Here is a 25,000-nt window from a genome sequence, read left to right on the forward strand (position 1 = left end):
TGTTCCAAAGCTGATAAAGTGGTGGCATAAAGCTCATTGGTTGTTGGTTGGTTAGCGGTTGTTGGTAGTTCAGTGGTGGTAAGTAGCTCATTGGTTGTTGGTTGGTCATTGGCTGTTGATAGGTCAGCGGTTTTTGGTAGTTCAGTAGTGGTAAGTAGCTCATTGGTTGTTGGATGGTCACTGGCTGTTGATAGGTCAGCGGTTGGTAACTCAGTAGTTGTTGGTAGTTTAGTGGTGATTGTTAACTCAGTGGTTGTCGGTAGCTTAGTGGTGGTTGGTAGCTCAGTGGTAGTTAGTAGCTGAGTGGTAGCTGGTGGTTCAGTGGTTGTTGGTAACGCATTAGTGGTTGGTAGTTCAGAGATTGTTGGTAGGTCAGTGGTGGCTGGAAGGTCAGTGGTGGTCGGTAGTTCGGTGATAGTTGGTAAGCCAGTAGTGGATAGTTGCTCAGCAGTTATTGGTAGCTCAGTGATGGTTATGAACACAGTGGTGGATGGTATCTCAGTGGTGGATGGTAGCTCAATGGTTTTTGGTAGCTCAGTGGTGGTTGGTAGCTCATTTGTTGTTGGTAGCTCAGTGGTTGTTGGTAGCTCAGAGGTGGCTGGTAGCTCAGAGCTGACAGGTAGCTCAGTGGTTCTTGGTAGCTCAGTGGTGGATGGTAGCTCAGTGGTGGATGTTAGCTCAGTAGTTGGTAGCTCAGAGGTGGAAGGTAGCTCAGTGGTTGTTGGTAGCTCAGTGGTGGATGGTAGCTCAGTGGTTGTTGGTAGCTCAGTGGTGGATGGTAGCTCAGTGGTTGTTGGTAGCTCAGTGGTGGATGGTAGCTCAGTGGTCGATGGTAGTTCAGTGGTTGTTGGTAGCTCAGTGGTTGTTGGTAGCTCAGTGGTGGAAGGTAGCTCAGTGGTGGCTGGTAGCTCGGTGGTGGTTGGTAGTTCATTAGTTGTTGGTAGCTCAGTGGTTACTGGTGACTTAGTGGTTGTTGGTAGCTCAGTGGTTGTTGGTAGCTCAGTGGTGGAAGGTAACTCAGTGGTCGTTGGTAGTTCAGTGGTTATTGGTAGCTCAGTGGTGGATGGTAGATCGGTGGTTGTCGGAAGGTAAGTGGTAGTTGGTAGCTCAGTGGTTGTTGGTAGATCAGTGGTTGTTGGTAGCTCAGTGGTCGTTGGTAGCTCAGTCGTTGGTAGCTTAGTGGTTGTTGGTAGCTCAGTGGTTGTTGGTAGCTCAGTGGTGGATGGTAGATCGGTGGTTGTCGGAAGCTCAGTGGTTGATGGTAGCTCAGTCGTGGCTGGTAGCTCAGTGGTTGTTGGTAGTTCAGTGGTTGGTAGCTCAGTGGTTGTTGGAAGCTCAGTGGAGGATGGTAGTTCAGTGGTTGATGGTAGCTCAGTGGTTGTTGGTAGCTGGGTTGTGGTTGGTAGCTCAGTGGTGGCTGGTAGCTCAGTGGTGGATGGTAGCTCAGTGGTGGATGGTAGCTCAGTGGTTGTTGGTAGCTCAGTGGTGGATGGTAGCTCAGTGGTTGTTGGTAGCTCAGTGGTGGATGGTAGCTCAGTGGTTGTTGGTAGCTCAGTGGTTGTTGGTAGCTCAGTGGTTGTTGGTAGCTCAGTGGTTGTTGGTAGCTCAGTGGTTGTTGGTAGCTTAGTGGTTGTTGGTAGCTCAGTGGTTGTTGGTAGCTCAGTCGTTGTTGGTAGCTTAGTGGTTGTTGGTAGCTCAGTGGTTGTTGGTAGCTTAGTGGTTGTTGGTAGCTCAGTGGTCGTTGGTAGCTCAGTGGTTGTTGGTAGCTTAGTGGTTGTTGGTAGCTCAGTGGTTGTTGGTAGCTCAGTGGTTGTTGGTAGCTCAGTGGTTGTTGGTAGCTCAGTGGTGGATGGTAGATCGGTGGTTGTCGGAAGCTCAGTGGTTGTTGGTAGCTCAGTGGCTGTTGATAGATCAGTGGTTGATGGTAGCTCAGTGGTTGTTGGTACCTTGGTTGTGGTTGGTAGCTCAGTGGTGGCTGGTAGCTCAGTGGCTGTTGATAGATCAGTGGTTGATGGTAGCTCAGTGGTTGTTGGTACCTGGGTTGTGGTTGGTAGCTCAGTGGTGGCTGGTAGCTCGGTGGTAGATGTTAGCTCAGTGGTCGATGGTAGTTCAGTGGTTGTTGGTAGCTCAGTGGTGGATTGTAGCTCAGTGGTGGATGGTAGCTCAGTGGTTGTTGGTAGCTCAGTGGTGGATGGTAAAACAGTGGTCGATGGTAGTTCAGTGGTTGTTGGTAGCTCAGTGGTTGTTGGCAGCTCAGTGGTTGTTAGTAGCTCAGTGGTGGATGGTAGTTCAGTGGTGATTGGTAGCTCTGTGGATATTAGTAGGTCAGTGGTTATTGGTAACACAGTTGTAGTTGTTAGTTCATCGGTGGTATGTAGGTAAGTGGTTGTTGGTAACTCAGTGGTTGGTAGCTCAGTGGTCGATGGTAGTTCAGTGGTTGTTGGTAGCTCGGTAGTTGTTGGTAGGTCAGTAGTTGTTGGTAACTCACTGGTGGATGGTAGGTATGTGGTTGTTGCTAGGTCAGTGTTTGTTGGTAATTCACTGGTGGTTGGGAGCTCAGTAGTTGTTGGTGATTCAGTAGTGGTTGGGGGTTCAGTGGTTGGTGGCTCAGTGGTGGATCGTAATTCTATTGTGGTTGGTAATTCTGTGGTTGTTGGTGGCTCAGTGGTTTTTGGTAGTTCGGTTGTGGTTGATAGCTCAGTGATGGTTGGTACGTCTGTTGTTGTTGGTAGCTCAGTGGTGGTTAGTAGTTCAGTGGTTGTTGGTAGCTCAGTGGTTGATGGTAGCTCAGTGGTAGTTGGTAGCTCTGTGGTGGGTGGTACTTCAGTGGTTGTTGGTAGTTCTGTGGATAGCAGGTCAGTGGTTATTGGTAACACGGTAGTAGTTGATAGTTCAGCGGTGGTATGTAGGTAAGTGGTTGTTGGTAGCTCAGTGATTGATAGTTCAGTGGTTTTTGGTAGTTCAGTGGTTGTTGGTAGCTTACTGGTAATTGGTAGCTCAGTGGTAGTTGGTAGGATAGTGGTAGTTGGTAGTTCAGTGGTTGTTGGTAGTTCCGTGGTGGTTGGTAGTTCAGTGGTTGTTGGTAGCTCAGTGGTAGTTGGTAGCTTAGTGGTAGGTAACTTAGTGGTTGTTATTATGTCAGTGTTTTCTTTTAACTTAGTGATGGATGATAGGTCAGTGGTAGTTGGTAGCTCAGTGATAGTTGGTAGCTTAGAGGTAGTTGGTAATTCAGTGGGTTTTGGTAACTTAGTTGTGAATGGTAGTTCAGTGGTTGTTTGCAGTTCAGTGGTGGTTGGTTGCTTGGTGGTTATTGGTAGGTCAGTTTTTGTTGGTAGCTTCTTAGTTGTTGGTAGTTCAGTTGTGGATCGTAGCTCAGTGGCTGTTGGTAATTTACTGGTGGTTGGTAGGTCTGTGGTTGTTTGTAACACATTGGTTATTGTTAGTTCAGTAGTGGTTAGTAGTTCAGTGGTGGTTGGTAAGTCTGTGGTTGTTGGTAGCTTAGTGTTGGTTGGTAATTCATTGGTGGTTGGTAAGTTTGTGGTTATTGATAGCTCAGTGGTTGTTAGTAGCTCAGTGGTGGTTGGTAATTCATTGGTGGTTGGTAGTTCAGTGGTTGTTGGTAGCTCAGTGATTGTTGGTAGATTAGTGGTGGTTGGTAGATCAGTGGGGGTTGTATCCAGTGTTTCTGTTAAAGAAAAAGAGGTAAAATTTGAAAATATAAATATGTATCTGAGTACGAACTTTGATTTTTGAAGCCAATTCTCTAATTTGCTTGTAATTAGTGTATACATACATTTGTACATATATATATGTATATATGAATATATATATGCATATATGTATATCTATATATACATATATATATGTATATGTATATAAATGTATTTATATATACATATATATACATGTATATTTTCATATATATATATATACATATGTATACATATACATATTCATAAATATATATATATATATATATATATATATATACATATACATATACATACATACATATATATTTGTATATATATACATGTGTGTATATATGTATACATATATATAAATCATATATTTATGTGTACCTGCATTTGCATATTTCATTGCATTGCCCGGTATAGAATTACGAATTTTCATGTAGATAATATAATTGTACGATTTCTCCATTCAATTTTTTAAGAAATTAAAATAACTTTTCGAGAATAACTTTTGATATTCAGCAGTCAGTTTTATGTATATAGATACATGTATACTTATGTAGCTATACATACACCCTCCCCCCTCCACACACACACACACCACTCATATATATATATATATATATATATATTATATATATATATATATATATATATACCTTATATATATATATATATATATATATATATATATATATATATATATATATATATATATGAGTGTGTGTATGTACGTATAATCACTAAATACATACATATATATGTATAATAATATATATATACATATATATATATAAATATATATATATACATACATATATATATATATATATATATATATATATATATATATATATATATAATATATATATGCATATGTACATACATATATATTATATATATGTTTATATATATATATATTATATATATATATATATAATATATATATATATATATATATATATATATATATATATATATATATATGGGTGCGTGTGCATGTATATATATCCATTAAATACATACATACATACATATATGTATATATTTACATATTTATACATATATATGTATGTATATATGTTTGTATATACACTCACCCACCCCCACACACACACACACATAAATATATATATAATATATATATATGTATATATATATATATATATATATATATATATATATATATATATATATAGATATATATATATATATATAGACATATACACATACAGTATATGTGTATATGTATATACTGCATGTACTGTATATATGTCCATATGTGTATATATGTATATATGTACATATGTGTATATGAATAGCTATATGTTCATACACATATGCATATATATATATATATATATATATATATATATATATATATATATATATACATATATACATACATATATATGTATGTATATACATATATACATCTATAAACATTAGTATCTGTGTGTGTATGTGTGTATGCGTGTCTTTATATCATTTCTCCATATACAGTGAAAATAAAATTTTTAAGATCTAAAATATGTCTTAAGATGTGATTTAACAAAAGCATTTTAAGTGAAAGTTTTGCAAGTAGATAAATGGTTATGTACAGGAAACAATTATGCACCTATCGGCAAAATACTAGATGACGGAAAATTGTGCGAAAAGCGGTGTGTGGTAGCTTGAGGATGTTTTAAGTGTTCTTTTCCATGTTACAGCTCATTTATTTATAAATATTGCATCTACCATGTAGGTTTGGTTAGGTTAGGCTAGACTGGTAAGCTTTGTGACACCGAACGAAAAATGCAGAAGGGGAACCTGGGGATAAATGGAGAGACAAAAAGTTGGGAATGATTACCTTCTCTCCTCTCTAGAAACGTCAGTGTTGATATTTCAACCTATTCATAAACAATTTTATCGGGAGCATGACTATCGAGATGAGCTAGAAGCCTACATTGCTTCTTTTTTTTTTCTCTCTCTTTCTCTCTTAACCATACTGAGCGCCGGTCTGTCAGTCGCAGTCGGTATCTTCATGGTGGTCCTTACGCCTTGTCATCTATGCGCCTAAGGTTATCGGTATCGTGACTCAGATCTCTCCAAGTATTACTTAGACTAAATTCTAAAAAAAAAGAAAAAGAAAAAAAGAAAAAAAAAGAGTGACAATTCTTACCTGTCGTTGCGGCCAATTGGCTTTCCACTTGTGCAAGTTCAGCTGTTTTGTTCTCTTTTTCTTCTTGCAAAAGGCTTATGAGTGACTGTAAGGATTGAACTTGGCTTCCTACAGTACTGTTTGCTTCGTCTATTGCCGCCGTGATATTATCTAATGCACTAGAGTCAATAACGAAGGTTCCATTCTCTATGAGGGTGGCGAAATTACCGATGAGCTGGTTAAAACAGCTCACTTGATCCGTCGTGAGGTTGGACAACTTGGTGGAAAGATCAGTGATCATAGTGAGAAGCACGTCTGCTGGATCGCCAGTCAAGGCATTATCTTCATTTGCCCCACAATAGGGATCGAGCGTGACAGTGTCAGTGCCTTGGTTGATAGAGTAAGTGGGCGATCGTCGCTTTCTGCCAGATGTGGCGGCGGCATTTGCAATGGCTTCAGTGACTTGTTGCAAGGCCTGTTTGGTCTCCTGAAGAGCAGTGACGGTGGCGTTGGAGGCAGCAATTTGGTTTTCCAGGTCTTCGAGTTCCTGAAGCAACTGATTCCTTCTTTGTTCCAAAGCTGATAAAGTGGTGGCATAAAGCTCATTGGTTGTTGGTTGGTTAGCGGTTGTTGGTAGTTCAGTGGTGGTAAGTAGCTCATTGGTTGATGGTAGCTCATTGGCTGTTGATAGGTCAGCGGTTGTTGGTAACTCAGTAGTTGTAGGTAGTTTAGTGGTGATTGTTAACTCAGTGGTTGTCGGTAGCTTAGTGGTGGTTGGTAGCTCAGTGGTAGTTAGTAGCTGAGTGGTAGCTGGGGGTTCAGGGGTTGTTGGTAACACTGTTGTGGTTGGTAGTTCAGTGGTAGTTGGTAGGCCAGTAGTGGATGGTGGCTCAGCAGTTGTTGGTAGCTCAGTGGTGGTTGGTGGCTCAGTGGTTGTTGGTAGCTCAGTGGTGGAAGGTACCTTAATGGTGGATGGTAGCTCAGTAGTTGTTAGTAGCTCAGTGGTGGATGGTAGCTCCGTGGTTGTTGGTAGCTCAGTGGTTGTTGATAGCTCAGTGGTCGTTGGTAGCTCAGTGGTTGTTGGTAGCTCAGTGGTGGAAGGTTGCTTAATGGTGGATGGTAGCTCAGTGGTTATTGGTAGCTCAGTAGTTGTTAGTAGCTCAGTGGTGGATGGTAGCTCAGTGGTTGTTGGTAGCTCAGTGGTTGTTGGTAGCTCAGTGGTTGTTGGTATCTTAGTGCTTATTGGTTGCTCAGTGGTAAATAGCAACTCAGTGGTGGTTTCACTGGTGGATGGTAGCTCAGCGGTTGTTGGTAGCTCAGTGGTGGATGGTAGCTCAGTGGTTGTTGGTAGCTCAGTGGTGGATGGTAGTTCTGTGGTTGTTGGTAGCTCAGTGGTTGTTGATAGCTCAGTGGTGGTTGGTAGCTCAGTGGTTGTTGGTAGCTCAGTGGTGGATGGTAGTTCTGTGGTTGTTGGTAGCTCAGTGGTTGTTGGTAGCTCAGTGGTGGTTGGTAGCTCAGTGGTTGTTGGTAGCTCAGTGGTGGATGGTAGCTCAGTGGTTGTTGGTAGCTCAGTGGTTGTTGGTAGCTGGGTTGTGGTTGGTAGCTCAGTGGTTGTTGGTAGCTGGGTTGTGGTTGGTAGCTCAGTGGTTGTTGGTAGCTCAGTGGTCGTTGGTAGCTCAGTGGTTGGTGGTAGCTCAGTGTTTATTGGTAGCTCAGTGGTAGTTGGTAGGTTAGTGGTAATTGGTAGGTCAGGGGTTGTTGGTAGCTCAGTGGTTATTGGTAGGTTAGTGATAGTTGCTAGCTCAGTGGTTGTTGGTAGCTTAGTGGTTGATGGTAGCTCAGTGGTTGTTGGTAGTGTAATAGTTGTTGGTAATTTTGTGGTGGTTGGTAGCTTGATGGTGGTTGGGAGGTCTGTTGTTGTTTGTAACTCACTGGTTGTTAGTAGTTCTGTGGTGGTTAGTACCTCGGTGGTGGTTGGGAGGTCTGTGGTTGTTGGTAGCTCAGTGGTGGTTGGTAATTTATTAGTTGTTGGTAGGTGTGTGGTTGTTGGTAACTCAGTGGTTGTGTGTTGATCAGTGGTGGTTGGTAAATTAGTGGTGGTTGGTAGGCCTGTGGATGTTGGTAATTCAATGGTTGTTTGTAGTTCGATGGTAGTTAGTAGCTCTGTGGTGGTTGGTACATTTGTTGTTGTTAGTAAGTCAGTGGTTGTTGGTAGATCAGTGGTTGCTGGTAACTTAGTGGTAATGGATGGTAGCTCAGTGGTCGTTGGAAGCTCAGTGGTTATTGGTAGATTAGTGGTAGATGGTAGTACAGTGGTTGTTGGTAGCTCAGTGGTGATTGGTACTCAGTGGTGGTAGGTCAGTTGGTAATCAGTGGTTGATGGTAGCTCATGGTAAGTAGCTCAGTGGTTGTTGGTAGCTCAGTGGTTGTGGAGCTAGTGGTGTTGGTAGATGGTAGGTCAGTGGTTGTTGGTAGCTTAGTGGTAGTTGGTAGTTCAGTGGTGGTTGGTAGGTCGGTAGTTGCTGGTAGCTCAGTTGTTGTTAGGTCAGTGTTTATTTGTAGGTTAGGGGTAGTTGGTAGCTCAGTAGCTGTTGGTAGCTCAGTGGTTGTTGGTAGCTCAGTGGTGGGTGGTAGTTCAGTGGTGGTTCGGGATTCAGTGTTTGGTAGCTCAGTGGTGGATGGTAATTCTATTGTGGTTGGTAAGTCTGTGGTTGTTGGTATCTCAGTGGTTGTTAGTAGCTCAGTAGTGGTTGATAATTTAGTGGTGGTTGGTAGCTCATTGGTTGTCGGTATCTCAGTGGTGGATGGTAGTTCCGTGGTTGTTGGTAGCTCAGTGGTTGGCAGTTCAGTGGTTGTTGGTGGCTCAGAGGTTGGTAGGTCAGTGGTGGTTGGTTGTTCAGTGGTTGTTGGTAGTTCAGTGGTGGATGGCAGTTCAGTGGTTGTTGGTGGATCAGTGGTTGGTAGGTCAGTGGTGGTTGGTTGTTCAGTGGTTGTTGGTGACTCAGTGGTTGGTTGCTCAGTGGTGGATGGTAGCTCAGTTGTTGTTAGTACCTTAGTGGTGGTTTTTAGCTCAGTGGTAGTTGGTAGCTCAGTGGTGGTTGGTTGCTCAGTTGTTGATGTTAGCTCAGTGGTTGTTGATAATTCACTGGTGGTTGGGGGTTCAGTGGTTGTTGGTAGTTCAGTGGTGAATGGCAGCTCAGTAGTTGTTGGTAAATCTGTAGAGGTTGGTAGATATGTGGTTGTTCGTGACTCACTGGTTGTTGGTAGATCGCTTGTGGTTTGTAATTTAGTGGTGGTTGGTAGGTTTGTTGTTGTTGGTAACTCAGTGGTTTCTGATAGTTTGGTTGGGGTTAGTAGCACGGTTGTGCTTGATAGCACAACTGGTATTTTAGTGGTTGTTGGTAGCTCAGTGGTGGATGGTAACTCATTGGTTGTTGGTAGCTCAGTGGTTGATGATAGTTCAGTGGTTGTTAGTAGCTCAGTGGTTGTTGGTAGTGGTAGTTGGTAGTTGGTCAGTGGTTTTGGTCAGTCAGTAGCTCAGTGGTTATTGGTAACATAGTGGTAGTTGGTGGTTGAGCGGTTGTATGTAGGTAAGTGGTTGATGGTAGCTCAGTGGTTGTTGTTCTTAGTGGTTTCAATTTTGTGGTGGTTGGTAGTTCAGTGGTAGTTGGTAGCTCAGTGGTTGTTGGTAGCTCAGTGGTGGATGGTAGCTCAGTGGTTGTTAGTAGCTCAGTGGTTGTTGGTAGCTCAGTGGTGGATGGTAGCTCAGTAGTGGATGGTAGCTCAGTGGTTGTTGGTATCTTAGTGCCTGTTGGTTGCTTAGTGGTGGATGGTAGCTCAGTGGTTGTTAGTAGCTCAGTGGTTGTTGGTAACTCAGTGGTGGATGGTTGCTCAGTGGTGGATGGTAGCTCAGTGGTGGATGGTAGCTTAGTGGTGGATGGTAGCTCAGTGGTTGTTGGTATCTTAGTGCTTGTTGGTTGCTTAGTGGTGGATGGTAGCTCAGTGGTGGATGGTATCTTAGTGCTTGTTGGTTGCTTAGTGGTGGATGGTAGCTCAGTGGTTGTTGGAAGCTCTGTGGAGGATGGTAGCTCAGTGGTTGTTATTAGCTCTGTGGTTGTTGGTAGCTCAGTGGTTGATGGTAATTCAGTGTTTTTTTGTAGCTCAGTGGTTGTTGGTAGCTTAGTGGTTGTCGGTAGCTCAGTGGTTGTCGGTAGCTCATTGGTTGTTGGTATTTCGGTGGTAGTTGGTACCTCAGTGGTAGTTAGTAGCTCAGTGGTTGTCGGTAGCTCAGTTGTTGGGAACTCAGTAGTTGTTGGTAGTTCGGTGGTGGTTGGTAGCTCAGTGGTTGTTGGTAGTCCAGAAGTGGATGGTAGCTCAGTGGTTGTGGGTAGGTCAGTGGTTGATGGTAGCTCAGTGGTAGTTGATTGCTCAGTGGTGGTTGGTAGCTCAGTGGTTGTTGGTAGCTCAGTGGTTGATGGAAGTTCATTGGTTGCTGGTAGTTCAGTGGTTGTTGGTAGCTCAGTGGTTGATGGTAGCTCAGTGGTTGTTGGTAGCTCAGTGGTTGGTTGCTCAGTGCTTGATGGTAGCTCAGTGGTTGTTGCTAGCCCAGTGGTGGATGGTAACTCTGTGGTTGATGGTAGTTCAGTGGTTGTTGGTAGCTTAGTGGTAGTTGGTAGCTCATTGGTCGTTGGTATCTCAGTGGTTGTTGGTAGCTCAGTGGTTGTTGGTAGCTCAGTGGTTGATGGTACTTCAGTGCTTGTTGGTAGCTCAGTGGTTGATGGTAGGTTAGTGGTTGTTGGGCGCTCAGTGGTTGTTGGTAGTTCAGTGGTTTGTAGTTCAGTGGTTGTTGGTAGCTCTGTGGTGGATGGTAGCTTAGTGGTTGTTGGTAGCTCTGTGGTGGATGGTAGCTCAGTGGTGGTTGGTAGCTCAGTGGTTGTTGGTGGCTCAGTGGTTGTTGGTAGCTCAGTGGTCGGTAGCTCAGTGGTTGCTGGTAGTTCAGTGGTTGTTGGTTGCTCAGTGGTTGATGGTAGCTCAGTGGTTGTTGGTAGCTCAGTGGTTGGTAGCTCAGTGGTTGATGGTAGCTCAGTGGTTGTTGGTAGCTCAGTGGTTGGTAGCTCAGTGGTAGTTGGTAGGTTAGTGGTTGTTGGTGGCTCAGTGGTTGTTGGTAGCTCAGTGGTTGCTGGTAGTTCAGTGGTTGTTGGTAGCTCAGTGGTTGTTGGTAGCTCAGTGGTTGTTGGTAGCTCAGTGGTTGATGGTAGCTCAGTGGTTGTTGGTACCTCAGTGGTTGTTAGTTGCTCAGTGCTTGCTGGTAGCTCAGTGGTTGTTGGTAGCTCAGTGGTAGTTGCTAGGTTAGTAGTTGATGGTAGCTCAGTGGTTGATGGTAGCTCAGTGGTTGTTGGTAGCTTAGAAGTTGTTGGTAGCTGAGTAGATGTTGGGAGGTTAGTGGTAGTTGGTAGGTCAGTGGTTGTCGGTAGCTCAGTGGTCGTTAGGAACTCAGTGGTTGTTGGTAGCTTAGTGGTAGTTGGTAGCTCATTGGTCGTTGGTATCTCAGTGGTTGTTGGTAGCTCAGTGGTCGATGGTAGGTTAGTGGTTGTTGGTCGGTCAGTGGTTGTTGGTAGTTCAGTGGTTGTTGGTAGCTCAGTGGTTGTTGGTAGCTCAGTGGTGGTTGGTAGCTCAGTGGTTGTTGGTAGCTCAGTGGTTGTTGGTAGCTCAGTGGTTGTTGGTAGCTCAGTGGTTGTTGGTAGCTCAGTGGTTGTTGGTAGCTCAGTGGTGGCTGGTAGCTCAGTGGTTGATGGTAGCTCAGTGGTTGTTGGTAGCTCAGTGGTTGGTAGCTCAGTGATAGTTGGTAGGTTAGTGGTTGTTGGTGGCTCAGTGGTTGTTGGTAGCTCAGTGGTAGTTGGTAGGTTAGTGGTAGCTGGTTGGTCAGTGGTTGTTGGTAGCTCAGTGGTTGATGGTAGCTCAGTGGTTGTTGGTAGCTTAGTGGTAGTTGGTAGCTCATTGGTCGTTGGTATCTCAGTGGTTGTTGGTAGCTCAGTGGTTGTTGGTAGCCCAGTGGTGGATGGTAACTCTGTGGTTGTGGGTAGTTCAGTGGTTGTTGGTAGCTTAGTGGTAGTTGGTAGCTCATTGGTCGTTGGTATCTCAGTGGTTGTTGGTAGCTCAGTGGTTGATGGTACTTCAGTGCTTGTTGGTAGCTCAGTGGTTGATGGTAGGTTAGTGGTTGTTTGTCGCTCAGTGGTTGTTGGTTGTTCAGTGGTTTGTATTTCAGTGGTTATTGGTAGCTTAGTGGTGGTTGGTAGCTCAGTGGTGGTTGGTAGCTCAGTGGTTGTTGGTAGCTCAGTGGATGTTCGTAGCTCAGTGGTTGGTAGCTCAGTGGTTGCTGGTAGTTCAGTGGTTGTTGGTAGCTCAGTGGTAGTTGGTAGCTCAGTGGTCGTTGGTAGCTTAGTGGTCGTTGGTAGCTCAGTGGTTGTTGGTAGCTCAGTGGTTGATGGTACTTCATTGGTTGTTGGTAGCTGAGTGGTTGATGGTAGGTTAGTGGTTGTTGGTCGCTCAGTGGTTGTTGGTAGTTCAGTGGTTGTTGGTAGCTCTGTGGTGGATGGTTGCTCGGTGGTGGTTGGTAGCTCAGTGGTTGTTGGTGGCTCAGTGGTTGTTGGTAGCTCAGTGGTCGGTAGCTCAGTGGTTGCTGGTAGTTCAGTGGTTGTTGGTAGCTCTGTGGTGGATGGTAGCTCAGTGGTGGTTGGTAGCTCAGTGGTTGTTGGTGGCTCAGTGGTTGTTGGTAGCTCAGTGGTCGGTAGCTCAGTGGTTGCTGGTAGTTCAGTGGTTGTTGGTTGCTCAGTGGTTGATGGTAGCTCAGTGGTTGTTTGTAGCTCAGTAGTTTGTAGGTCAGTGGTTGATGGCAGCTCAGTGGTTGTTGGTAGCTCAGTGGTTGGTAGCTCAGTGGTAGTTGGTAGGTTAGTGGTTGTTGGTGGCTCAGTGGTTGTTGGTAGCTCAGTGGTTGCTGGTAGTTCAGTGGTTGATGGTAGCTCAGTGGTTGTTGGTAGCTCAGTGGTTGTTGGTAGCTCAGTGGTTGCTGGTAGCTCAGTGGTTGTTGGTAGCTCAGTGGTTGGTAGCTCAGTGGTAGTTGGTAGGTTAGTGGTAGCTGGTTGGTCAGTGGTTGTTGGTAGCTCAGTGGTTTTTGGTAGCTCAGTGGTTGATGGTAGCTCAGTGGTTGTTGGTAGCTCAGTGGTAGTTGGTAGGTTAGTGGTAGCTGGTTGGTCAGTGGTTGTTGGTAGCTCAGTGGTCATTGGTAGGTTAGTGGTAGTTAGTTGGTCAGTGGTCGATGGTAGCTTAGTGGTGGATGGTAGCTCAGTGGTTGTTGGTAGCTTAATGGTGGATGGTAGCTCAGTGGTTGTTGGTAACTTAGTGGTGGATGGTAGCTCAGTGGTTGTTGGTAGGTCATTGGTGGATGGTAGATCAGTGGTTGTCGGAAGGTGAGTGGTGGCTGGTAGCACAGTGGTGGCTGGTAGCTCGGTGGTGGATGGTAGTTCATTGGTTGTTGGTAGCTCAGTGGTGGATGGTAGCTCAGTAGTTGTTAGCAGCTCAGTGGTGGATGGTTGCTCAGTAGTTGTTGGTAGTTCAGTTGATGTTGGTAGCTCAGTGGTTGTTGGTAGCTCAGTGGTGGATGGTAGCTCAGTGGTTGTTGGTAGCTCAGTGGTGGATGGTTGCTCAGTAGTTGTTAGCAGCTCAGTGGTGGATGGTTGCTCAGTAGTTGTTGGTAGCTCAGTGGTTGTTGGTAGCTCATTGGTTGTTTGTAGTTCAGTGGTTAATGGTAGTTCAGTGGTTGTTGGTAGCTCAGTGGTTGTTGGTAGTTCAGTGGTGGATGGTAGTTCTGTGGATATAAGTAGGTCGGTGGTTATTGGTAACACAGTGATAGTTTGTAGTTCAGTGGTGGTATGTAGGTAAGTGGTTGTTGGTAGCTCAGTGGTTGTTAGTAGTTCAGTGGTTGTTGGTTTCTCATTGGTAGTTGGTAGCTCAGTGGTAGTTGGTAGCTTAGTGGTGGTTGGTAACTCGGTCGTTTTTGGTAACTCAGTGGTGGATGGTAGCTCAGTGGTTAATGGTAATTCACTAGTGGTTGGGGGCTCAGTGCTTGTTGGTAATTCACTAGTGGTTGGGAGTTCAGTGGTTGGTGGCTCAGTGGTGGATTGTAGCTCAATAGTTGTTGGTAACTCAGCGCTTGTTAGTAGCTCAGTGGTGGTTGGTAATTTATTAGTGGTTGGTAGGTCTGTGGTTGTTGGTAATCCAGTGGTTGTTTGTAGTTCGGTGGTGGTAAGTTTCTCAGTGGTGGTTGTTATCTCATTGGTGGTTGGTACATTTGTTGTTGTTAGTAATTCAGTGTTTTTTGGTAGATCAGTGGTTGCTGGTAACTTAGTGGTTGTTGGTAGATCAGTGGTGGATGGCAGCTCAGTAGTTGTTGGTAATTCTGTGGAGGTTAGTAGGTCTGTGGTTGTTGGTAACTCACTGGTTGTTGGTAGATCACTTGTGGTTGGTAATTTAATGGTGGTTGGTAGGTCTGTGGTTTCTGATAGTTCAGTGGTTGTTAGTAGCTCAGTGGTTGTTGGTAGTTCAGTGGTGATTGGTAGTTCTGTTGATATTAGTAGGTCAGTGGTTATTGGTAACACAGTGGTAGTTGGTAGTTCAGCTGTGGTATTTAGGTAAGTGGTTGTAGGTAGCTCAGTGGTTTTTGGTAGTTCAGTGGTTGCTGGTAGCTCATTTGTAGTTGGTAGCTCAGTGGTTTTTGGTAGTTCAGTGGTTGCTGGTAGCTCATTTGTAGTTTGTAGCTTAGTGGTTGTTGGTAGTTCAGTGGTTGTGTGTAGTTTAGTGGTTGTTGGTAACTCAGTAGTAGTTGGTAATTCAGTAGTTTTTGGTAACTTAGTGGTGGATGGTAGTTCAGTGGTTGTTGGTAGTTCAGTGGTGGTTGGTTGCTCAGTGGTTGTTGGTAATTTAGTGGTTGTTAGTAACTTAGTGGTGGATGCTAGTTTAGTGGTTGTTGGTAGCTCAGTGGTGGTTTGTAGCTCAGTTGTTAATTGTAGCTCAGTGGTTGTTGGCAATTCACTGGTGGTTGGTAGGTCTGTGGTTATTTGTAACACATTGGTTGTGTTTAGTTCAGTGGTGGTTAGTAGGTTAGTGGTGGTTGATAGCTCAGTGGTGGTTGGTAGGTCTATGACTGTTGGTAGTAGCTCAGTGGTAGTTGGTAATTCATTGGTGGTTGGTAGCATAGTGGTTGTTGGTAGCTCAGTGGTAGTTGGTAATTCATTGGTGGTTGGTAGCATAGTGGTTGTTGGTAGCTCAGTGGTTGTTGGTAGATTAGTGGTGGTTGATAGGTCAGTGGGGGATGATGTCTGAGTGGTTGTGTCCAGTGTTTCTGTTAAAGAAAAAGAGGTAAAATATGAAAAATGTTGATCATTCAAGCCATTTCTCTATTTTTCTTTTAATGTGTGTCTAAATATATTTGTACATATATATGTACATATGTATATATATGTATGTATGTATATATATTTATATATATATATATACATATATACATATGTACATATGAATTTATTTATATATATATATTAGTTATCTATATATATAAATAAATTTATTGATGTATACATACATATATATATATATATATATATATATATATATATATATATATATATATATATATATACATATATACCTTTTATCATATATATATACATACATATATATTTATATTCATATATGTATATAAATGTATTTATATATACATATATACGTATTTTTATACATATGTATATATACATATATACGTATTTTATACATATGTATATATACATATATTTACATATTTATGTATATATTAACCCACAGCGGACGGGTGTCATGACATACATGACGTAGGAGCTTTGGCCTGACGACGGGCGTCCTGACGTACATGACGTTCGGGGATTTTAGATCACTGTGCTATTTTATTTTACTATGAAAAAGGAATGAGTGATGATGGCTACTGCAGTCATAATTACTATAATTACCGTAATACCGTGCTAGCTTATCGTCCAAAACCTAGATGGCACCACTTTTTCCTAGCACCAGCAAGAGAGAGAGCCTTGAATGGCACCCATCCACGGTCTCTAGCAAGCACTATCTTTATAGAGCGATGACACACACTAAGTTGATGAACCCATGCTCTAAAGTACCGCCGATGAAGATGTGCAGTCAGAACGGGAAGAGGAAGATGACTTAATCCATACCCAGTGTCTAAAATGTACTCCTGTGCCAATATGGATGCCTTTCACTGTGGCATTCACAGTCACAAGCACAGGTTTCATTCTTCTTCCTTACCTCTTCTATTTATCTTTATTGTAGGTGGTTATATGTTTCGTATTCGTTCATGACAGCACAAAAATACGAAAAAAATATAGTTGCCTTTTGTCCTCCCATAAAACAGCAATACTTCTATCACACTGAGTATAAAGAAAATAATGAGCTAATATGGATAATATACTACAATTTTAGTCTACTGCAGCACTGGTAGAGCTTGTCATATGGCATATATAAGTCTCTAAACTCAATAAAACACACAAAAAAAACAAAAAAACCCGGTACAGTATTATGAATTTTTGTAGTAATGTTCAAATTTATTAAGACATAACTTAAATAAACTTTTGATTTTTTGTATATACCCTCCGCCCCCATAAATATATTATATATATATATTATATATATTATATATATTATATATATATATATATATATATATATATATATATATATATATATATATATATATATATATTATATATATATATATATATAATATATATATATATATATATATATATATATGCATATGTATCTATCTATATACACATACATATGTGTTGTGTATGTATATATGTGTACATATATATATATATAATATATATATATATATATATATATATATATATATATATATATATATATATTATATATACATATATATACACACACACACACACACACACATATATATATATATATATATATATATATATATATATATATATATATAGACATGCATACACACACACATGTATAGTTGTATATATGTACATATGTATATATGAATAGCTCTATGTTCATACACATATGCATATATATATGTGTGTGTATGTATATACATATAGACATATGTAAACATTAGTGTGTGGATGTGTGTGTGTTTATATCATTTTTCCATATACAATGAAAATAAAACTTTTAATGTCTTAAATATATTTTAAGATGTAATTTAACAAAAACATTTTAAGTGAAAGTTTTGTAAGTAGATAAATGGTTCTGCATAGGAAAGAATTATGCACCGGAAATTGTGTAAAAAGCGGTGTATGGTAGCGTGAGGATGTTTTAAGTGTGATTTTCCATGTTTCATCATAACAGCTCGTTTATTTATAAATATTGCATGTACCATGTAGGTTTGGTTAGGTTAGGCTAGACTGGTAAGCTTTGTGACACCGAACGAAAAATACAGAAGGGCAACAGGGGGATAAATGAAGAGAGAGACAAAGAGTTGGGAATGATTACCTTCTCTTCTCTCTAGCAACGTCAGTGTTGATATATCAAGCTCTCCACAAATAATTTTATCGGGAGCATGACTATCGAGATGAGCTAGAAGCCTACATTGCTTCTTTTTTCTCTCTCAACCATATTGTATATCTCTCTTTCTCTCTCACTCTCTGCCCTTCCCGTGTTCTCTCACTCTGTTCACCTCTAGGAAAAAATCATTGAGTAAAGGGAGGGCCATGGTTGGCTTCACCCAAAACCCCAAATATAAAATGCAGTGATGAGCGCCGGTCATGACCATTCTTACCTGTCGTTGCGGCCAGTTGGCTTTCCACTTGGTCAAGTTCAGCTGTTTTGTTTTCTTTTTGCTCTTGTAAAACACTTATGAGTGACTGTACAGATTGAACTTGGTTTCCTACAGTACTGTCCGCTTCGTCTATTGCCGCCGTGATATTATCTAATGCACTAGAGTCAATAACGAAAGTTCCATTCTCTATGAGGGTGGCGAAATTACCGATGAGCTGGTTAAAACAGCTCACTTGATCCGTCGTGAGGTTGGACAACTTGGTGGAAAGATCAGTGATCATTGTGAGAAGCACGTCTGCTGGATCGCCAGTCAAGGCATTATCTTCATTTGCCCCACAATAGGGATCGAGCGTGACAGTGTCAGTGCCTTGGTTGATAGAGTAAGTGGGCGATCGTCGCTTTCTGCCAGATGTGGCGGCGGCATTTGCAATGGCTTCAGTGACTTGTTGCAAGGCCTGTTTGGTCTCTTGAAGAGCAGTGACGGTGGCGTTGGAGGCAGCAATTTGGTTTTCCAGGTCTTCGAGTTCCTGAAGCAACTGATTCTTTCTTTGTTCCAAAGCTGATAAAGTGGTGGCATAAAGCTCATTGGTTGTTGATAAGTCAACGGTTGTTGGTAGTTCAATGGTGGTAAGTAGCTCATTGGTTGATGGTAGCTCATTGGCTGTTGATAGGTCAGTGGTTGTTGGTAGCTCAGTGGTCGTTGGTAGCTCAGTGGTTGTTGGTAGCTCAGTGGTTGATGGTACTTCATTTGTTGTTGGTAGCTCAGTGGTTGATGGTAGGTTAGTGGTTATTGGTAGTTCTGTGGTTTGTAGTTCAGTGGTTGTTGGTAGTTCAGTGCTTGATGGTAGCTCAATGGTTGTTGGTAGCCCTGTGGTGGATGGTAACTCTGTGGTTGTTGGTAGCTTAGTGGTAGTTGGTAAGGTAGTGGTGGCTGGAAGGTCAGTGGTGGTTGGTGGCTCGCTTGTAGTTGGTAGGCCAGTAGTGGATGGTAGCTCAGTGGTTGTGGGTAGGTCAGTGGTTGATGGTAGCTCAGTGGTAGTTGATTGCTCAGTGGTGGTTGGTAACTCAGTGGTTGATGGTAGCTCAGTGTCTGTTGGTAGCTCAGTGGTTGTTGGTAGCTCAGTGATTGTTGGAAGTTCAGTGGTTGCTGGTAGTTCAGTGGTTGTTGGTAGCTCAGTGGTTGATGGTAGCTCAGTGGTTGTTGGTAGCTCAGTGGTTGGTTGCTCAGTGCTTGATGGTAGCTCAGTGGTGGATGGTAGCTCAGTGGTTGATGGTAGCTCAGTGGTTGTTGGTAGCTCAGTGGTTGTTGGTAGCTCAGTGGTTGATGGTACTTCAGTGCTTGTTGGTAGCTCAGTGGTTGATGGTAGGTTAGTGGTTGTTGGGCGCTCAGTGGTTGTTGGTAGTTCAGTGGTTTGTAGTTCAGTGGTTGTAGTAGTTGGTATTGGTTGTTGGTAGCTCAGTAGTTGTTGGTAGCTCAGTGGTTGTTGGTAGCTCAGTGGTTATTGGTAGCCCAGTGGTCGTTAGTAGATCAGTGGTTGTTGGTAGCCCAGTGGTTTTTGGTAGCTCAGTGGTTGATGGTAGCTCAGTGGATGTTGGTAGCTTAGTAGTTATTGGTAGCTCAGTGGTAGTTGGTAGGTTAGTGGTAGTTGGTAGCTCATTGGTAGTTGGTAATTCAGTGGTTGTTGGTAGCTCAGTGGTAGTTGGTAGGTCAGTGGTTGTTGGTAGCTCAGTGGTTGTTGGTAGCTCAGTGGTTGTTGGTAGCTCAGTGGTGGATGGTAGCTCAGTGGTTGTTGGTAGCTCAGTGGTTGTTGGTAGCTCAGTGGTGGATGGTAGCTCAGTGGAGTCAGTGTAGTTAGTGGTAGTGTAGTGGTCAGTGGTGTTGGTAGCTCAGTGTGATGGTAGCTCAGTGGTGTTGTAGCTTAGTTATGTGTGGTTAGCTCAGTGGTTGTAGGTAGCTCAGTGGTTGGTAGCTGAGTGGTTGTTGTAGCTCAGTGGTTAGTTGTAGCTCAGTGGTGTGGTAGCTCAGTGGTTGTTGGTAGCTTAGTGGGTTGGTAGTCAGGTCGTTGGTATCTCAGTGGTGTGGGTAGCTCAGTGGTTGGTGGTAGGTCAGTTGGTAGTCAGTGGTGGGTTGGTAGCTCAGTGGTTGTTGTAGTCAGTGGTTTTTGGTAGCTCAGTGGTTGTAGCTCAGTGGTTTGTAGGTTAGTGTTGTGGTAGCTCAGTGGTGGGTAGCTCAGTGGTTGTTGGTAGCTCAGTGGTTGATATTAGATCAGTGGTTGTCGGTAGCTCAGTGGTCGTTAGGAGGTCAGTGGTTGTTGGTAGCTCAGTGGTGGCTGGTAGCTTAGTGGTTGTTGGTAGCTGAGTGGTGGATATTAGCACAGTGGTTGTTGGTAGCTCAGTTGTTGTTGGTAGTTCAGTGGTTATTGGTAGCATAGTGGTCGTTAATAGCTCAGTGGTTGTTGGTAGCCCAGTGGTTGTTGGTAGCTTAGTGGTTGTTGGTAGCTCAGTGGTTGTTGATAGCTCAGTGATGGATGGTTGCTTAGTGGTTGTTGGTAGCTCAGTAGTGGATGGTAGCTCAGTAGTGGATGGTAGATTAGTGGTTGTTGGTAGCTCAGTAGTGGATGGTAAATTAGTGGTTGTTGGTACCTTAGTGGTTGTTGGTAGCTCATTGGTTGTTGATAGCTCAGTGATGGATGGTTGCTTAGTGGTTGTTGGTAGCTCAGTAGTGGATGGTAGCTCAGTAGTGGATGGTAGATTAGTGGTTGTTGGTAGCTCAGTGGTTGTTGGTAGCTCAGTAGTGGATGGTAAATTAGTGGTTGTTGGTACCTTAGTGGTTGTTGGTAGCTCAGTTGTTGGTAGCTCAGTAGTGGATGGTAGCTCATTAGTAGATGGTAGATTAGTGGTTGTTGGTAGTTCAGTGGTTGTTGGTAGCTCAGTAGTGGATGGTAGATTAGTGGTTGTTGGTAGCTTAGTGGTTGTTGGTAGCTTAGTGGTTGTTGGTAGCTCAGTTGTTGTTGGTAGCTCAGTAGTGGATGGTAGATTTGTGGTTGTTGGAAACTCAGTGGTTGTTGGTAGCTCAGTGGTTGTTGATAGCTCAGTGATGGATGGTTGCTTAGTGGTTGTTGGTAGCTCAGTAGTGGATGGTAGATTAGTGGTTGTTGGTAGCTCAGTGGTTGTTGGTAGCTCAGTAGTGGATGGTAAATTAGTGGTTGTTGGTACCTTAGTGGTTGTTGGTAGCTCAGTGGTTGTTGATAGCTCAGTGATGGATGGTTGCTTAGTGGTTGTTGGTAACTCAATAGTGGATGGTAGCTCAGTAGTGGATGGTAGAATAGTGGTTGTTGGTAGCTCAGTAGTGGATGGTAAATTAGTGGTTGTTGGTACCTTAGTGGTTGTTGGTAGCTCAGTTGTTGGTAGCTCAGTAGTGGATGGTAGCTCATTAGTAGATGGTAGATTAGTGGTTGTTGGTAGCTCAGTGGTTGTTGGTAGCTCAGTGGTTGTTGGTAGCTCAGTGGTTGTTGGTAGCTCAGTAGTGGATGGTAGATTAGTGGTTGTTGGTAGCTTAGTGGTTGTTGGTAGCTCAGTTGTTGTTTGTAGCTCAGTTGTGGATGGTAGCTCAGTAGATGTTGGTAGCTCAGTGGTTTTTGGTAGCTTATTGGTTATTGGTAGCTCAGTGGTGGACGGTAGCTCAGCGGTGGCTGGTAGCTTAGTGGTTGGTGGTAGCTCAGTGGTGGTTGGTAGCTCAGTGGTTGTTGGTAGCTCATTGGTTATTGGTAGGTTAGTGGTAGTTGGTAGGTTAGTGGTTGTTGGTAGATCAGTGGTGGATATTAGGTCAGTGGTGGATGGTAGCTCAGTAGTGGATGGTAGTTCAGTGGTTGTTGGTAGCTCAGTGGTTGTTGGCAGCACAGTGGTCGTTAGTAGCTCAGAGGTTGTTGGTAGCACAGTGGTTGTTGGTAGCTCAGTGGTGGATGGTTGCTCAGTGGTTGTTGGTAGCTCAGTGGTTGTTGGTAGGTCAGTGGTTGTTGGAATCTCAGTTGTTGGTAGCTCAGTAGTTGATGGTAGCTCAGTGGATGTTGGTAGCTCAGTAGTTGTTGGTAGCTCAGTAGTTGATGGTAGCTTAGTGGTTGTTGGTAGCTCAGTAGTTGTTGGTAGCTCAGTGGTTGTTGGCAGCCCAGTGGTCGTTAGTAGCTCAGAGGTTGTTGGTAGCTCATTGGTTGTTGGTAGCTCAGTGATTGTTGGTAGCTCAGTGGTTGTTGGTAGCCCAGTGGTCGTTAGTAGCTCAGTGGCTGTTGGGAGGTCAGTGGTTGATGGTAGCTCATTGGATGTTGGTAGCTTAGTGGTTGTTAGTAAGTTAATAGTTGTTGGTAGGTCAGTGGTAGTTGGTAGGTTAGTGGTAGGTGGTACCTCAGTGGTTGTTGGTAGCTCAGTGGTGGATGGTTGCTTAGTGATTGTTGGTAGCTCAGTGGTGGATATTAGCTCAGTGGTTGTTGGTAACTCAATGGTTGTTGGTAGCTCAGTGGTTGTTGGTAGCCCAGTGGTCGTTAGTAGCTCAGTGGTTGTTGGGAGCTCAGTGGTTGATGGTAACTCAGTGGATGTTGGTAGCTCAGTGGTTGTTATTAGGTTAATAGTTGTTGATAGGTCAGTGGTAGTTGATAGGTTAGTGGTAGTTGGTAGCTCAGTGGTTGTTGGTAGCTCATTGGTGGATGGTTGTTTAGTGGTTGTTAGTAGCTCAGTTTTTGGTTGCTCAGTTGTTGTTGGTAGCTTAGTGGTTGTTGGTAGCTTAGTTGTTGTTGGTAGCTCAGTAGTGGATTGTAGTTTAGTAGTGGTTGGTAGATTAGTTGTTGTTGGTAGGTCAGTGGTTGTTGGTAGCTTAGTAGTGGATGGTAGATTAGTGGTTGTTGGTAGCTTAATGGTTGTTGGTAGCTCAGTTGTTGTTGGTAGCTCAGTGGTTGTTGGTAGCTCAGTGGTGGATGGTAGGTCATTGGTTGTTTGTAGCTCAGAGGTCGATTGTAGTTTTGTGGTGGATGGTAGCTCAGTAGATGTATGTAGCTCAGTCGATGTCGGTAGCTCATTGGTTGATGGTAGCTCTGTGGAGGATAGTAGATCAGTGGTTGTCAGAAGCTCAGTGGTTGTTAGTAGCTGAGTGGTTGATGGGTCTTCAGTAGTGGATGGTCGCTTAGTGGTGGCTGGTAGCTCGGTGGTGGATGGTAGTTCAGTGGTTGTTAATAGCTCAGTGGTGGATGGTAGATCAGTGTTTGTTTGTTGCTCAGTGGTAAATGGTAGCTCTGTGGTTGTTACCAGGTCAGTGGTGGATGGTAGCTCAGTGGTTGTTGTTAGCTCAGTGGTTGTTGGTAGCTCAGTGGATGATGGTAACTCAGTGGTGGATGGTACCTTAGTGGTTGTTGGTAGCTCAGTGGTTGTTTGTAGCTCAGTGTTTGTTGATAGTTCAGTGGTGATTGGTAGTTCTGTGGTGGTTGTTGGTAGCTCAGTGGTTGATGGAAGCTCAGTGGTGGATGGTAGCTCAGTGGTTGTTTGTAGCTCAGTGGTTGTTGGTAGCTCTGTGGTTGTTGGTAGCTCAGTGGTTGTTGGTAGTTCAGTGGTTGTTGGTAACTCAGTGGTTGTTGGTAGCTTAGTAGTGGATGGTCGCTCAGTGGTGGCTGGTAGTTCGGTGGTTGATGGTAGCTCAGTGGTTGTTGGTAGTTCAGTGGTGGATGGTAGTTCACTGGTTGTTGGTAGTTCAGAGGTCGATGGTAACTTAGTGGTGGTTGGTAGCTCAGTAGATGTTGGTAGCTTAGTGGTTGTTGGTAGCTCAGTGGTTGTTGGTAGCTCAGTGGTTGTTGGTAGCTCAGTGGTTGTTGGTAGCTCAGTGGTTGTTGGTAGCTCAGTGGATGTTGGTAGCTCAGTGGTGGATGGTAGTTCAGTGTTTTTTGGTAACTCAGTGGTTGTTGGTAGCTCAGTGGTGGATGGTAACTCAGTGGTAGATGGTCGCTCATTGGTGGCTGGTAGGTCGGTGGTCGATGGTAGTTTAGTGGTTGTTGGAAGCTCAGTAGTGGATGGTAGGTCAGTGTTGGATGGTTGCTCAGTATTTGTTGGTCGCTCAGTGGTGGCTGGTAGCTCGGTGGTCGATGATAGTTCAGTTGTTGTTACCAGATCAGTTGTGAATAGTAGGTCAGTGGTTGTCGGTAGGTCAGTGGTTGTTGGTAGCTCAATGGTTGTTGATAGCTCAGTGGTTTTAGGTAGCTCAGTGGTTGATTGTAGCTCAATGGTTGTTGATAGCTCAGTGGTTTTAGGTAGCTCAGTGGTTGATGGTAGCTTAGTGGTTGTTGGTAGCTCACTGGCCGTTGGTAACTCACTGGTTATTGGTAGCTCAGTGGTTGTTGGTAGCTTAATGGTTGTTGACAGCTCAGTAGTGGATGGTTGATCAGGGGTTGTCGGATGGGTTGTGGTGGTTGGTAGGCCAGTGGTTGTTGGTTGCTCAGTGGTGGATTGTAGCTTAGTGGTTGTTTGCAGCTCAGTGGTGGATGGTAGCTCAGTGGTTGTGGGTAGCGCAGTGGTTGTTGGTAGCTCAGTGGTGGATAATAGCTCAGTGGTGGATGGTCGCTCAGTAGTGGATGGTAGCTCAGTATTTTTTGGTCGCTCAGTGGTGGCTGGTAGTTCGGTGGTCGATGGTAGTTCAGTGGTTGTTGGTAGCGCAGTGGTTGTTGGTAGCTCAGTGGTGGATAATAGCTCAGTGGTGGATGGTCGCTCAGTAGTGGATGGTAGCTCAGTATTTGTTGGTCGCTCAGTGGTGGCTGGTAGCTCAGGTAGATCAGTGGTTGTTACCAGGTCAGTGGTGAATGGTAGCTCAGTGGTTGTCGGTAGGTCAGTGGTTGTTGGTAGCTCAGTGGTTGTTGGTAGCTTAGCAGTGGATGGTAGATCAGTGTTTTTTAGATTATTTGTGGTGGTTGGTAGGTCAGTGGTGGATGGTAGCTCAGTGGTGGATGGTAGCTGAGTGGTTGTGGGTAGCTCAGTGGTTGTTGGTAGCTCAGTAGTGTTAGGTAGCTCAATGGTGGATGGTAGCTTAGTAGCTTTTGGTAGCTCAGTGGTTGTTAGTAGCTGAGTGGTGGATGGTAGCTCACTGGTTGTTGATAGCTCACTGGTTGTTGGTAGCTCACTTGTTGTTGGTTGCTCAGTAGTGGATGGTAGATCAGTGGTTGTCGGAAGGTTAGTGGTGGTTGGTAGGTCAGTGGTTGTCGGAAGGTTAGTCGTGGATGGTAGCTTAGTGGTGGATGGTAGCTTAGTGGTTGTTGGTAGCTTAGTGGTTGTTGGTAGCTCAGTG

The 25,000-nt window shown here is 43.7% G+C and overlaps 3 protein-coding genes across 3 annotated transcripts in view; all 3 read right to left on the minus strand.

Moving 5' to 3' along the window:
* The window catches only part of LOC122243022 (uncharacterized), a 10,811-nt gene extending 2,795 nt beyond the window's left edge, over nt 1–8,016 (minus strand). Inside the window, exons 1-3 of the mRNA XM_086549235.1 lie at nt 7,998–8,016; nt 5,857–7,818; nt 1–3,685 (exon numbers count right to left, since the gene is read on the minus strand). The exon at nt 1–3,685 is cut by the window's left edge and continues 545 nt beyond it. Of these exons, the coding sequence (XP_086405361.1) occupies nt 1–3,685; nt 5,857–7,818; nt 7,998–8,016 (5,666 nt within the window). The remainder of the gene's footprint in view (nt 3,686–5,856; nt 7,819–7,997) is intronic.
* Nucleotides 8,017–8,193: 177 nt separating this feature from the next.
* LOC147469335 (uncharacterized) lies at nt 8,194–9,357 on the minus strand (the record flags this gene model as incomplete). Its single annotated transcript, XM_086549236.1, has 1 exon — nt 8,194–9,357. A coding segment is annotated over one exon (1,164 nt), but the record flags the coding sequence as incomplete, so codon positions are not given.
* Nucleotides 9,358–10,096: 739 nt separating this feature from the next.
* The window catches only part of LOC147469336 (uncharacterized), a 46,143-nt gene continuing 31,239 nt past the window's right edge, over nt 10,097–25,000 (minus strand). The window contains exons 3-11 of the mRNA XM_086549238.1: nt 24,586–25,000; nt 23,618–24,210; nt 23,294–23,436; nt 23,074–23,147; nt 20,905–21,153; nt 20,225–20,652; nt 17,690–19,143; nt 11,239–15,232; nt 10,097–10,352 (exon numbers count right to left, since the gene is read on the minus strand). The exon at nt 24,586–25,000 is cut by the window's right edge and continues 691 nt beyond it. Coding sequence (XP_086405364.1) covers nt 10,097–10,352; nt 11,239–15,232; nt 17,690–19,143; nt 20,225–20,652; nt 20,905–21,153; nt 23,074–23,147; nt 23,294–23,436; nt 23,618–24,210; nt 24,586–25,000 — 7,606 coding nt within the window. The remainder of the gene's footprint in view (nt 10,353–11,238; nt 15,233–17,689; nt 19,144–20,224; nt 20,653–20,904; nt 21,154–23,073; nt 23,148–23,293; nt 23,437–23,617; nt 24,211–24,585) is intronic.

This window comes from Penaeus japonicus, unplaced genomic scaffold (assembly GCF_977035675.1).
Source record: "Penaeus japonicus unplaced genomic scaffold, GWHDUDI00000001_assembly GWHDUDI00000022, whole genome shotgun sequence".
In the NCBI taxonomy this organism is placed as follows: domain Eukaryota; kingdom Metazoa; phylum Arthropoda; class Malacostraca; order Decapoda; family Penaeidae; genus Penaeus; species Penaeus japonicus.